General features: G+C 41.4%; 1 protein-coding gene across 1 annotated transcript; it reads right to left on the reverse strand.

Annotated features, from left to right (window-relative positions):
• Positions 1–248: 248 nt before the first annotated feature.
• Positions 249–6042, reverse strand: VMA21 (vacuolar ATPase assembly factor VMA21). The gene is made up of 3 exons (XM_020801014.3): positions 5882–6042; positions 3531–3640; positions 249–1851 (listed from the first exon to the last, which is right to left on the reverse strand). Exons 1-3 carry the CDS (start codon positions 5932–5934, stop codon positions 1709–1711), a joined length of 306 nt encoding a protein of 101 aa, XP_020656673.1. The 5' UTR covers positions 5935–6042; the 3' UTR covers positions 249–1708.
• Positions 6043–13335: the final 7293 nt, after the last annotated feature.

Below are 13335 nucleotides of genomic sequence, written 5' to 3' on the forward strand. Positions count from 1 at the left end.
TTACAGTATGGCCGTTGGGTGCAATTTTGTCATTTTAAGGAAATGCATTATCAGTTGCTGAATTATATCCAACTACATGACATGGCAATTTCCTAAGATACCAATCCCCTGTGTGTTGCAATATCCGAAGTGTTAAGAAACTCATCATGAACATTACAGTAGCAGCAATAAAACATTTACCATTATTCTGGCTAAATGATTTGGAAGTCAGTTTTTCAAGATCGGCATTTGGTTAGACACAGCAATGATTACATTATACGTTTTATTTAAAAAGTAATTCACCATACAACATAGATTTCACACATAAGGATGGGGAGATAAATATCAGTGCAGATATTTCCGGCTCTAACTGGCCCCATGCCCTCTCTTCCAGCTGGAATAAATCCACTGTGAGATGCTTTCTTTGAACAGAAATTAATCCTGTTTACATACTGTACCCTTTTAAACTGAAACCAACCTATCTCCAGCAAACTAGACTTGAAATTTTTCTACCGCTTCATATCAAAACAAGGGGAGGTTCTTACCCGTAGACTGGGAGGACCAACTCACAGTTTTTGAACTCCTGAAACTTAGGAACTATATGACCGCAGTAAATAGAACCTAGTAGCAGAACCCAAACACGCTCAAGGTTCAAGAAGTGGGGAGTTATTTTAGCCTTAAAGAAAATTCTAACTTAACCTCCATATTAACTATGGAACAACATTTAAATTCGAAAATCAGACTTTTTGATTATTTAAACTGTGATTTTAAAGCAACCTGATTTTTAAAAATTGTTTATTTTTATTCATCCTGCATGTATTTCATCTGTAATTGCAGGAGCACCAGAAGTAATAAACATCTCTTTATTTACAAGGGTCGAAGCTGACCCAGCAATTGAGAATAGGAGCAGGACTACATCAACATGCATTGGGCTCCCCTGCCCTACTTCACAAGTTCAGAAAAGGTGACAAAAGTGATTTGGTACCATTAAAAATACAAAAAAAAAAGCAGATGTAGGACAACTCAAATCACAAACATCTTGCAAAAAACAAGGGATTGCTTGAAAAAAACTTGTCATGATCCACATAAATATTGCAGGTGACACATGTATTGTGTTTTGAGATATTAAGCAAAACATCCCATCATCAAGAAACCTACAGCTCGGAAATGAATAACAGAATACAAGGTCATAGCATATGACAGACTCTTTACCTCCCATGGAAAGACACCCTATGCTAAGTCTCTGTACAGAAATATGCTAGAAACAGGCGGAATGGAAGTACAAGCAAATAGCTGGATTAAAGTGGTCATTTGTCATTCTTAATTATGAGATGCAATGCTCCTAAATTTCAGTCATTACTGAACATTCAGAAATTTTCTTGAATTTCTCAAGTATCTGTTTAAGGAGAGGAAAACCACAAATCATCTAGATGTGGATTTCAAAACAATTCACCGCAGGTTACTCATTCAAGAAAAAAAAAATCCCGGCTGCTGCAGAAAGGTTATGAATACATTTTCTACGGTGTACCATATTGCTTCTCTTTCCGGTCTTCCCAATCTTGTCATGTTTGGAGGCTCATGAAGTCACAGATGTCATTAGCGAGGAAACAAAAAATGTGCTGGGAAGGAGAGGCATTGCACTCCAAGCTAACTGCATTCAAACACAGGCTTTTTGGGCTGTGTTACCCCTGCAAATGTTCCGTTAGTCCATCCAGTTGCAACACTGACATTAGTCCTGCTTGCCTTCCCGCCATTGGCGGGAGCCTTCGTTCCAAGCTACGTAGACAAAAAGAGCAAGCACCATGTGAACAGCCACCACAGCAACGATGGCAGCATAAAAATAGCTGTCTCTGTTGGTCATTCCAAAAATGCCTGGGGGAAAAAAAAACAAGTGGAGGAGTCATTAAAACCTACATCAATGGGCCCCCACTCTTAAACTGCATTTTTGGCCCACCAAAGGCAAGGTAAGGCAAACAACATGAATCATGCAGCTATAACTATAGGAGCATTTGACAAAATAAACTAAAGCCAAATCAAAATAATAGGAAATGCAAAAACAAAGTAAGAAAAAGATATGGAAAAGTTTAAGAATGGCTAAAGCAGAAGCTGTATCTCCCTTCTCCATCTGCCTCTATAAAATCCACTTAATTGTCCACATATGTTTTTTATTTGCATGCTTTCTGGTTCAAACAATTGCCCCAATCTGGAGCAAGCTAAAAGAGCTGAAGGCAGGGATCCTACTATACTCATCTGAGAGCAAATGCTACTGACTTCAATAGAACTTACTTGTGAATAAACAAATATGGACTAGGCTGTTTCAAGTTTAATAAACTTTGACAACTAAGAAATCTATTTTCTGGCATCTTACATGCTTTTTTCAGCATCTGGGGAGAAATGACTTTGAATCAATTCCCCCGGGATATTTGGGGGGGGGGCGCGTCCTTACTGTATGTGCAACTGCAATGACCATTACCACATGCCACCTGGGTTATATTCCATACTTATTCCTACTCATTCATAAAGCAGCAGACAGAAAGTCCGCATGCTGATTGCCTTGTTTTTGTTTAGTGTTACATTTGCAACATGTTTGTAATTGTTATCCTAGAAGTATTTTGGACTGGAAGTTTTGAATATAAGAACAGTAAACAAATCTAGGTAACTAACATTACATACATATGTCTTACTATCCTTAAAGATTACTAAAAAAGTGAATTAGACCTGTAGCTGGTAATGGGTACACATACCAGGAATAAAATTATTCCTTTAGTAAATTCAGCAATATATGGCAAACTCTTGTGCATACATTTCAAACAAATCCATGAAAACCAGAGAATAAGTTTCAAAATCTGGCTCTTTAGTAAAACTAAATGAAAGTCAAATTACTTCATTCCCACTATTACTATGGGGATGCCTGGAGTTGAAATACTCAGATGTAACATTTCCAACCCCAAGAAAGACAATCCCATATTTGGCCAACAGATTTTACATTTGTGGCTAAGCTCTTCCATTACTGGTATCTAACCCACTGTCTGACTCACAGGATAGGACGTGTTTTCAGGCTGCTGTGTTGTGACAACAGCCTTTTCATATAAGAAGTTATATTTAGAAATTTGAAAAAAAAAGTGTACGTATTAGGAAATTTAGGTGCTTGCTGCAGTTTGCCAGTTGCAAAACATGACCATAAAGATTTGGCCCAGATGAAGAAACACCAGCTCTACTTCTGCTACAAATATATACTCAAAGACTTGTATAAGAAAGCATGATTAGTAGAAGTTTCAAAACAGATAACCTTTTCTTACAATTTATTTTTCACCTGTACAAGGAATTTAAAAATGCACAAAAATACTCCTCCTTTAAGGTTTTGTTCATTTAAAAATATATATAATCACTGTGCTTCATTTACTGTGATTATTCAAACCCTTATAATTAAAAAAACTACAGCATTTTTGTTTTCAATATGACCCTCCACAGGCAATGGAAATAATTAAATATTTTATTTACTCAGAAAGAGAAGCAAATATAAAAGGATGGTGTTTGACAAAGAAAATTACCTTCAAATATGTACGTCTTTGATGAGAAATACAGTCCAATGGGCAACATAATCATTAAAGCTGTGAAGAACAGGAGTGTCCTTAGAGTAGAAGCCAGAGAGCTCTCATTTCTGTAACAAATATGTTACACCAAAGAGTCATCTATCAAATAGTCTTCAACCAAGTTTCATCAAAGGAAAATTATCACTTTTCTCAAAAATAAACAAGAAGGTCTGGATTTCTTTTTTGCTACTCTATATTTCTTGGGCTTATACATTAGCCCAGGGATCATAACTGCTTTTCATAGGCAATATTTTAAGACTAGGACAATGAGTTGAAACATGGTAGGAAACAAATATTGTAGCTCCATTTAATGAATGCACTGTAAGGGATTAAAAAAATCTGCTGTTTATCAGCAAAATCAGATTTACTCTAATTTTTTTATATTGTATAAAAGTGCATTCTATGCAAGCATTAGAGCCAAACCTTCTGTAGGATTAATAATTAAGAACTTCTCCACAAACGTAAGTCTGCATTCAGCTTGTCTCAGAATATGCACATACAAATAAATATGGACCAGCTTCTTATCCTGAAACGAACAGGAAATATTCTGCACATAAGAATTTTGTGGAAATCTTCAGAATATCACGTACAAGATGCCTGGATGAGACAAAGGACTGAAATTGGACATGCAATTTATCACTTACAAGCACTTCTGAAATCAATGATACTTTGCTCAGAAAAGGTTAATATTTTTGTTTGTTTGCTGTCATTTCTGCTTGCTGTTACAAAAGGAGGAAAGCCACCTATCTAGACTTCAAAATCAACTGAAAACCGCAATATAAACACAACCTTCCAAGAAAACTTTTCTGTTTGGGTGTTGCAGTCGAAGCGCAAGTTAACAATGAAACCTAGTGGAAACTGGGATTTGTTAATTACTACACTGGTATAAAAATAATGCACCCTTCAGTGGCAAAATCTTTTAAGGCCAGGCAAGTTAAACTGACCACATTTGGTCTTAAACATGTAATAGCTCTGACAGCTCATTTCTATCTCAGCTCCCACTGGTTCATACTTGCTTCACTAAATTAGTTGTTTACATCAAAACAAAATGACCTAACCAAGCCTGAGTTACAAAAGCAGCAAGAATTGACCACAGTTTTTTTGACCTTGAAAACTGCCACAAGCTGGTTGCTGTCTGCTTGCACATGGAGGCATTCCAGGCTGACTTTGGCCTGAGTCAATGTGGTAACACCCATTAAAACTTGGTTTCCAACAAGAAAGCACATCCTATTGGACCAAACTAACATGTAATCTAGCTCCACATCTAGTTTTCTTAGAACCAACCAAAAGCTTCTAGGAAACCCCAAAGGCATAGCCCGAATATTAACACCTCTGCAACTGTTGCTTCCCAACAAGTAGCACTCAGTGGCAATCTACCTTTAAGCCTATTCGTTTATTTATAGAAAAATCCCACTTTTCACCAAATGATTGTGCATGCCACCAGTCACTGCTAAGCACAGTTACAAGCTTCTCATTAGGGATTTCCCCATTTCCCTACCACCATCTTAGTTAGTCCTTATCACTCTGCCTGCTGTAAGATATTTGGGGGGGGGGGGGGGGAAATACAGTATTAAGTTTAAGTACTCTACCCTCTGAACTAAATAAGCATTATCCTTGCACACACACAAAAAAAAGGTAGTTAAGGGCAAAACCTTCTAAAATAGGTCTCTCTCCCTACCCTGCTAATTTTTTTTTTTGGCAAAACCTTTTTACACACCAAGAAGGAGGTTCCCACACAAATGACTCTTAGCACTACCATTTAAAAAATAAAAAGATTGCAAAGCTGCACAGCGCTTTCTTTCTCAAAAGATTGACTTTGGTAAATGTGGAAACGGAAGGCAGCCTTGCCTGATCAAGGGGGGCGGGTGGGTGGGTGGGTAGATCTTTGGGCATGGCTTCTTGCTGAACCTCTTTATTCCATTAAAAAAAAATAAGGAGAGACCAATACCCTTTTCTTCCCTTCGAGTCCTCTCTCTCTCGATCCAGACCACCATACCTTCGCCTCCCACACACAACCCTCTGCCATGGAGGGGCCAAGGCGTCCTCGCCACCAAAAGGCCCCTCCGGGACCTCAGCAAGGCCAAGCCCAGAGGCTACACAGGAGTCTTGGCAGCCGGGGCTGGCTCCCCAGCAACCAAGAGCCCTGTGGAACCTTAAAGGCGACCACGTTTTTAGTGGGCAGTCCACAAAAACCAAGGTTCCCCGCTGAGGCTTGCATGGAGCCAACCCCACGGAAGCCCCATGGGGCTGGGCCCCACAGAGGGACCCCCCACCTTCCCCCCCCCCCAGTTCCCCGCCTTGCTATTCACCTGGCCTCCGAGGACGGGAAGGCGTTCAAGGCCGCTTTGTCGTAGCGCTCCATGGCCGCCGCCGCCTCCAGCCCAGACCTTCCTCAAGCGAGGAGCGGCGCGCTGCACTTCTTCCGGTCAGCTGACTTCGTCCCTACCCGGCCTCCGTCGGGGCCGCCCGTCACGTGATCCGGTGGAGAAGGCCGATCAATGCGTTAAGCGGGCGGAGGAGGAGAGCAGAGTCTTTGGAAATCCCTAGAGCGTCTTTCCTAGCGGACGGCGGAAGGGCCGGCCATAAAGACAGAAAAACAGAGCGGCACTGCTTAATAACGGATTCAGCCGCAAGGGGTGTGGGTGTGAAGTCGGCCATCTTTAAAGAGGGAAACGGACTTAGTTCTGCTTCACTCTTGGAAGCTGCCAGTTTCCTTTTATTTCAAATGTATGGAAGTTATTCTTATTTTTAATAAACGGGTGAAGCCGTCATTTTTCATCAAACCTTTCTAGGTGTCCACAGCTTGCAATCTGAAGATTATTTTAAAGTTCTGATCTAATTTATTTTCTCTCCAAATGCAACCTCTTCCCTCCAGTCAGCTAAGTCTTTTCTTTTTTCTTTTTTCTCCTCTTATCCCATTTTGCTAACTTTTTCTTAATCTTATTGTATTAATTAATATACTAATTGTATTTTAAGATTATTTATATTTTATACTGTATTGTCTTATTTTATACTGTAAGCCTCCCCAAGTAGATATGGTCTAGAGGGGCGGGGTATAAATTTAATAAATAAATAAAATAAAATAAATAATATTATATTCATTGATTCAGCCTTACCCATCCTGCATTTCAAAGCTGAGCGGTTTCCAAAACAAGCATCTAAAATAATAAATCGGAGGTGGAAGTTAAAAGTACATAAATGTCTTAACATTTAAGATTAAAAACTATTGCAGCACTTAAACAATGAAGCCACCAATTATTATTTTTTTAAAAAAAATAAGTGATCTGTACCCAGGGTTTTCACCCAGTCCCACCCATTGATTTTCACAAAAAACCTGAAAGAGATGAAGTTGAGAGACAGTGACTGTTCTCACTTAGCAAGATTCATAGCTGGACAGGGATTTGAATCTAGCCATGTTGGTTCTGATGGTTCTTAATGAGACAAGCATTTACTAATGGAAGCCATTTAAAATACTGTAGTGTTATCTTTCAAATAAAAGAGTATTCTTTGTAGATGGATGAATGACATGGCCACCCTTGATTTATGGTAACTCAAAAAAGGAGATTTGGCTTGTGACCCTAAACACATTTATTAGAAAATAATCGCATAGTCAAAGCTATGGTTTTTCCTCTAGTGATGTATGGAAGTGAGAGCTGGACCATAAAGAAGGCTGACCGCCAAGAACTGATGTTTTTGAATTGTGGTGCTGGAGGAGGCTCTTGAGAGTCCCCTGGACTGCAAGGAGAACAAACCTATCCATTCTGAAGGAAATCAACCTCGAGGGCTCACTGGAAGGACAGATCCTGAAGCTGAGGCTCCAATACTTTGGCCGTCTCTTGAGAAGAGAAGACTCCTTGGAAAAGACCCTGATATTGGGAAAGTGTGAAGGCAGGAGGAGAAGGGGACGACAGAGGATGAGATGGTTGGACAGGGTCATCGAAGCGACCAACATGAATTTGACCAAACTGCTGGGAGGCAGTGGAATACAGGAGGGCCTGGTGTGCTCTGGTCTATGGGGTCATGAAGAGTCGGACACAACTTAATGACTAAACAACAACAAAACCTGAAGTAAGGATGAAACTATTGTTTGGTGATATGGTAGTTCTTGGAGAGGTCTGACCTGGCCACACTGACACATGCCTTAGTTCCGTCCCAGCTGGACTACTGTAATATGCTCTACATGGGGCTGCCTTTGCAAAATATTCAGAAACCTCAGCATATCCCAAACTCTGCAGCTAGATTGCTAATTGGAGCTGGTTACAGGGATCACATAACTCCTCTTGTTATGACGAGAGCTCCAATAGCTGATGATCTGTTTCTGGGCACAATTCAAAGTGCTAGTTTTTTAATCTGTAAAGGCCTAAACAGCATGGGTCCAAGCTCTCTCAAAAACCCTGTCTCCCTTTATGGACCTGCCTGAATGTTTTCACTGGAGGAGGCCTTTTTCTCTGTCCCACCATCCTCACAGATACGCTTGGTTGGGGTATGGGAGAGGGCCTTCTCAGTGGCTGCTTTGGAACTTTCTCTTCGGGCAGGCTTTTCCTTAATGATTGACTGGGATGGTTTTTATGTTGTTACTTCTAAGTCTCTTTTAGTAATGCTTTTACCTAATAGTTTAAATATATCAATTTGTTTTTAAATATGAAATAGATGCTTGTGGGCTTCCTGCAGCTCCACGTACAGTATTTCCCCAAATCATTTTTGGAGAGCCAAGTTTTGAGGCCAGACAAGGAAGGCAAGTTCAGTTCTGCCAGTGTGGTGTTGTGTGTCAGTCTTAAAACTATTAGACGGAGGGGAAAGTTTCTTTAGATAAAGATGCTTAGGGCTATACCGATTTCTGAATAAAGATGCTTAGGGTTGCAATGCTATTGTGGCAGAAGCTTTTGTAAACTTATCCTCAGCAGACATTACATGCACATTAGCTGTGGGATGTGTGAAAGGGGGAGGAGGAGCCCAAAGCCCATAAAACCCAAGCCGTACAGGCTGTGACATTTCTTTGCAAATGTTTGTGACATTTTAAGAGGCACTCTTGCCAGCAGGGGCTTTCTTCTGTTTTGGTTTTGTGCCAAACCAGTGTTGCCTTTTGACATGATAGTTCATTTGTAATCAGGATCAGAGCATCATCTTATACAATAATTACATTTCATCATAATGTGACCTTTTAATAAAAACACATTGCCAGAAGAGCAGAAATAAGTGACTGATGTCCTTGTCTCTATTGGCTTGCATCGTTCCTGAAGCAAATTCTGCTGATGTAGAACAGTATTTTGCTGTTTACCTAAAGTGCATCAATATATACTAATGGGATAGCATCTATTTATTCAGCAGGTCACTCTTGGTCTCAAGACACAGCATGAGAACATATTGGCTGCTGTCAAAGGCGTATAGGATAGTGACCTGTAGCAGCTCATAGAGCAAATCCTACTCATGTTTCCGAGCAGTTGATAATGGAAAGTATATGGAGGGTTATCTGTAACCATATAGTGTTGTCAAGTGAGCAGCATCCATTTTCTGGAGATTTCAGGAGGATCAGTAGGAGTTTGTAATGTCACAAGGGCAGGTCCTTGCAGCTTCATCAAGGTGAGGCAGGCATGGTTTGGGAAGGAAATTGGAGCTGCTTCTGAACCACTTGACTTTGGGAGCAGGCATAAAGAAAATCTGGATAAATCAGGGTAAAATAGTCCCGGAAGCAGGGTAAATCCAATGAACTTGGCATTATGGCAATCCAACAGCGAGAAAACAAATCAAAACCACGGCCGGTGTCCTGTTTGTGCAGGCATCCTTTAAAGATAGGCTGGCATCATGCCCGGCGACAAAGAATTGTGTTATGAAATTGCACAATGGGTCACCATCCTGGCACAACCGATGTTCAACGTGCCGGTGGAAATGCTTTGGTGACAGCACTTCTGCCTCTGCCATAGTGCAACCACTGTGTGTGCAACCTCACATTGTGTACATGTTGCTGTGCAACAGGATTTGGGTCCTTCCCTCCCCCCTGCAGCTGCCATAAAGAGAGATTTTCAAAGCCTTTTGCTGATGCTGGGGTTTGTGGAAAGTTCAACACCAGCCTACAGGGACTGGCACCGTGTGGGAATGGGTAGCCATAGGTTCTCACTGCAGTGTGACAAAGAAGCCATCTGGCTTTCTCCGTCTCCAGCACCATTTGCTCTGAGGTATGTCTCCCTTCCTGGAGACCTGGAGGAGCGTAGCAAGACCCTGAGGCTTTTATCCATCCTGATTTGCTCACCATGTTGTTTCACTGGATGTCCTGGATTCAGGTATACCAAGATACAAACGTCTCCCAGGCACTTTCTCTGCCATAACATAGACATCTCTGTCGTGTCTCCTTTCTTGTTGCTGGGTGCCTTTCAACAGCCACCAAACTATTGTAGGTGGACAACAGCCACAAAATTATAAGCTGCCATTGTTTCAAAGGGTGAAAAATGTAGAATTGCTGGATAGCTCCGTGGTTGAGGCATCTGGTTGCAAAGCCAGAGGTTGGGAGTTCGATTCTCCACTGCGACTCCTTGACGGGGGCAGGATTTGATGATCTCTTAGGGTCCCTTCCACCTCTACTGTTCTATGATCGTGATGATAATTATGTTCAATGAGGGGTTGACCACTGTTACCACCCTGCCTCCCCAGTGACTTTCTGTGAACTTTTAGGAATCTGAACCCAGGTCTCTTGAGTCCTTATTTGACACACCATCTACCTACTCTGCACTGGCTCTGGGGGAAGGGGAAACACATCTCTTTTTCCTAGTATTCCCCCCTCTCGTCTACCACTTAAAAAGCTCAGCATCCTCACAGTCCACAATCACATGTTTCAGTCTGCTATATTCATTCGTGCTGCAATGGCTGCCTGTATTGAGTGTGAGAAAATTCACCAGAAAAAGGGAACCTACAGAAAAAGGAGCCCTGTAGGGCAGGCTCCCTGCTTTAGGCCACAAAAAAGAAATGCAAGACTAGTTTTTTTAAAAATAAAAATAAAAATACCTGCAAGGTCATTAAGATGTGCTTCCCGAAAGGGCAGAGACCTAGTTGCTTTATTAACCCCATTTTGGCAGCAGGAAATCCTCAAACCTCTTTTGCTGTTGTTTTCAAAATAATAAAAATACTCTGTTACCCAACAGTAGGGTTGCCAGAGCTACTGCTCAGCCTGTGGTCCAGGGGCTGCTAACTCTGGATGGTCAACTTTCAGGTCCCTGATCTCTCTCCTTGTGGTTCTTTATATCAGACTTGAACTGGACAACTTTTCAAACAGGGGAGGCCTCCGGAGAAAGAGGGCTGTCATCGCTCGGCTCTTCAAACAGAGGACCGTCATCTGTAAGAGAGGGAAGCAAGACCAACCAACCTGCTGGTGCAGTTTGGGAAGGTTTTAGAGTTTGGAAAGACTATGATTTTGGATGGCCACTTCCAAAATTCTTTCCCTCCTTCTTGTCAGTGGCTGGGGGGGCTGTGCTATAAGGGGAGGCCTTTCTCTCACTCCCCCCACTGTCAAAAGTGGTGGACACAAGAGAGGGCCTTCTCTGTCGCTTCTCCCAAAGACTCTGGAACTCCCTCCCATGGGAGGCCAGCCGGGCCCCTTCTTTGCTGTCCTTCTGCAAGCAGGCAAAGACCTTTCTCTTCAGGCAGACTTTCCTGTAGTGATTGGTTGTCTGGGAGGGTTTTTTTTAAAAGGGATTACTATGTCTTATTGCTTGGAATGTAGTTTTGGTGTTGATTTTGTTTACCATTTCGGCATGGTATTTGTTTGATTCTTATAAATATCTTTACACTTAATTGTTTTTAGTTTTTTAAATATTGTCTTTTAATGATGTAAGCTGCCTTGAGTCCTTTATACGGAGAAAGGTGGGGCAAAATATTTTTTTAATACATTAATAAAATTAATAAATGACCGGAGGCACCATGAATTTCCTGGAGACATTTCAAAACTCAGTGTTGGCTTTGTATCTGAACTCCTCTAGATGGAGCTACTCAGAAGGAGATAGACTGAAAACACAGTCACTGTATTGGGTTCTTGTACTGTATTGGGCTCCCTCCCTGCTTCAAAAGAGGTCGCAAGCCATGTCATGATGTTTGCAAAGGGATTCAAAGGAAGTTGAAATTAGAAAAGGCCAGCGAAGCCATGAATAAACCAACCTCTTTTATCTGAAGTACATTCTGGAGCCAATCCAAATGAGGTTTCTCGGTATTGCCAGCAGATTCCTCCTGTGAGCATTGATCACGTCTCTTGGAATTTTATTCAGATTCTTAAGAAGCCAGTGTTGGAGTAAATAACACCTGATAAATCTCTGGAGAAGGTGGGTTGTGAGCTTATCATTGAGCACTAAACCGGTTTATAAAGACCATTGTCAATTCTTTGGTGGATTATATGTTTCTAAAAGACCAGATTTTGCAACAGTCAATTTACACAGCCCCTAGGAGTGTGGGCAGCATCAGAGAACTTAGCAAATCATAGAAATGCATGATAACGTCTTTCAGCATGAGTTCTATCATGGGAAGAATTCATGTTTTACCATCCTTCCGAGGTCGGTAAAATGAGTACCCAGCTTGCTGGGGGGGGCAATGTGTAGCCTTTATAATTAAAATTGTAAACCGCCCGGAGAGTGCTTGTAGCGCTATGGGGCGGTATATAAGTCCAATAAATAAATAAATAAATAAATATTATCAACAAATACTTTTTTAAACAAATCTCCAAGGGCTGGATGTAACACTGCTAGGTCAACAGGGTTGCACCCAAAACAAAAACAGGGATGGAAACCTGGGTCCCCCCTAGTTCTTGATGGATTATTGCCCCAACATCACTCGCCTTTGGCCAGGCTATCTGGAGATGATGAAGTCTGGACTCTCGGCAGCATCTGGAGTGCCACTGAATTCCCACTCCTCCTCAACTAAATGTCACGTATAAATAATTTCATCTAATATCAGGTAATATAATGGGTTGAATTACATGCAAAGTTCAACATGCCTTTAGAAGAGGTGATCCCTCAAGTGAAGTTTATTTAGTTATAGCAGATATTTTTTCCTTACTTTTGTATCCTGCTTTTTACCACGTTCTGTTTTGTAATTGGTCACTGGTAGATAAATACATGTGTAATTTGCAACCCTAAACTCTTATCTCTCCACTGAACCATTTTTATCATGCTTTTCCAACTAACACTATGCCAGATAACTACTGTAGTTTCACAGTTATATTCAGTGCTATGTCACTTGCCCAAATAATTTTTAAACAGGAGGTGGGGAAGAGGACAGTGTTAATGCCTGAGGAGGGTGGGTTGCCCTGTGAGAATTGTATCTGGGGTGCCATGTGGACTTGCCCTGGCTGAAAAAGGACCTGGGATATTAAACATTCTGTGTGAACAACAACAGTGATTTAACTTTGGGTTGACCTGAATTGGCCTGGCACAGTTTTCCTGGCTAGTTGCATCCGTATTCAGGGCAACCAGGGCGTTGGCTGAGGACACTGTAACTGACAGGGCAAAAAAGTAGTACGCTGTTTGAAAGGGCGTGAACCTACCTGTGCTGAGTGCACGTACCTCCTTCAGTCATTGTTCCCTAGGCAAAAAATAAAAATAAAACTGGTGGTTTCCGTGCAGGTCGAAAGTGCTTTTTCACAGCTATTTTTTTTCTTGCTTTTGGTGTTGCACAGATTCCAGGACCAAATCTTGGTATACGAAACAACTCAGCCCTGGCTGAAATTACGCCTTGCGGATAAGTAACACCAGCGAATTCTGTCCAAGTGCACTTTAATCTGCTCCAT

The sequence above is a fragment of the Pogona vitticeps genome, chromosome 11 (assembly GCF_051106095.1).
Source record: "Pogona vitticeps strain Pit_001003342236 chromosome 11, PviZW2.1, whole genome shotgun sequence".
Classification (NCBI taxonomy): Eukaryota; Metazoa; Chordata; class Lepidosauria; order Squamata; family Agamidae; genus Pogona; species Pogona vitticeps.

What these genes read in the sequence shown, in the direction of transcription:
- VMA21 (XM_020801014.3), bottom strand. Translation starts at nt 5,934, where the DNA reads ATGGAGCGCTACGACAAAGCGGCCTTGAACGCCTTCCCGTCCTCGGAG. An exon ending in TTCCCGTCCTCGGAGGCCAG is followed by an intron (nt 3,641 to 5,881) that starts GTGAATAGCAAG and finishes TATTTGTTACAG; the next exon opens with AAATGAGAGCTCTCTGGCTT. An exon ending in AAAGACGTACATATTTGAAG is followed by an intron (nt 1,852 to 3,530) that starts GTAATTTTCTTT and finishes TTTTTCCCCCAG; the next exon opens with GCATTTTTGGAATGACCAAC.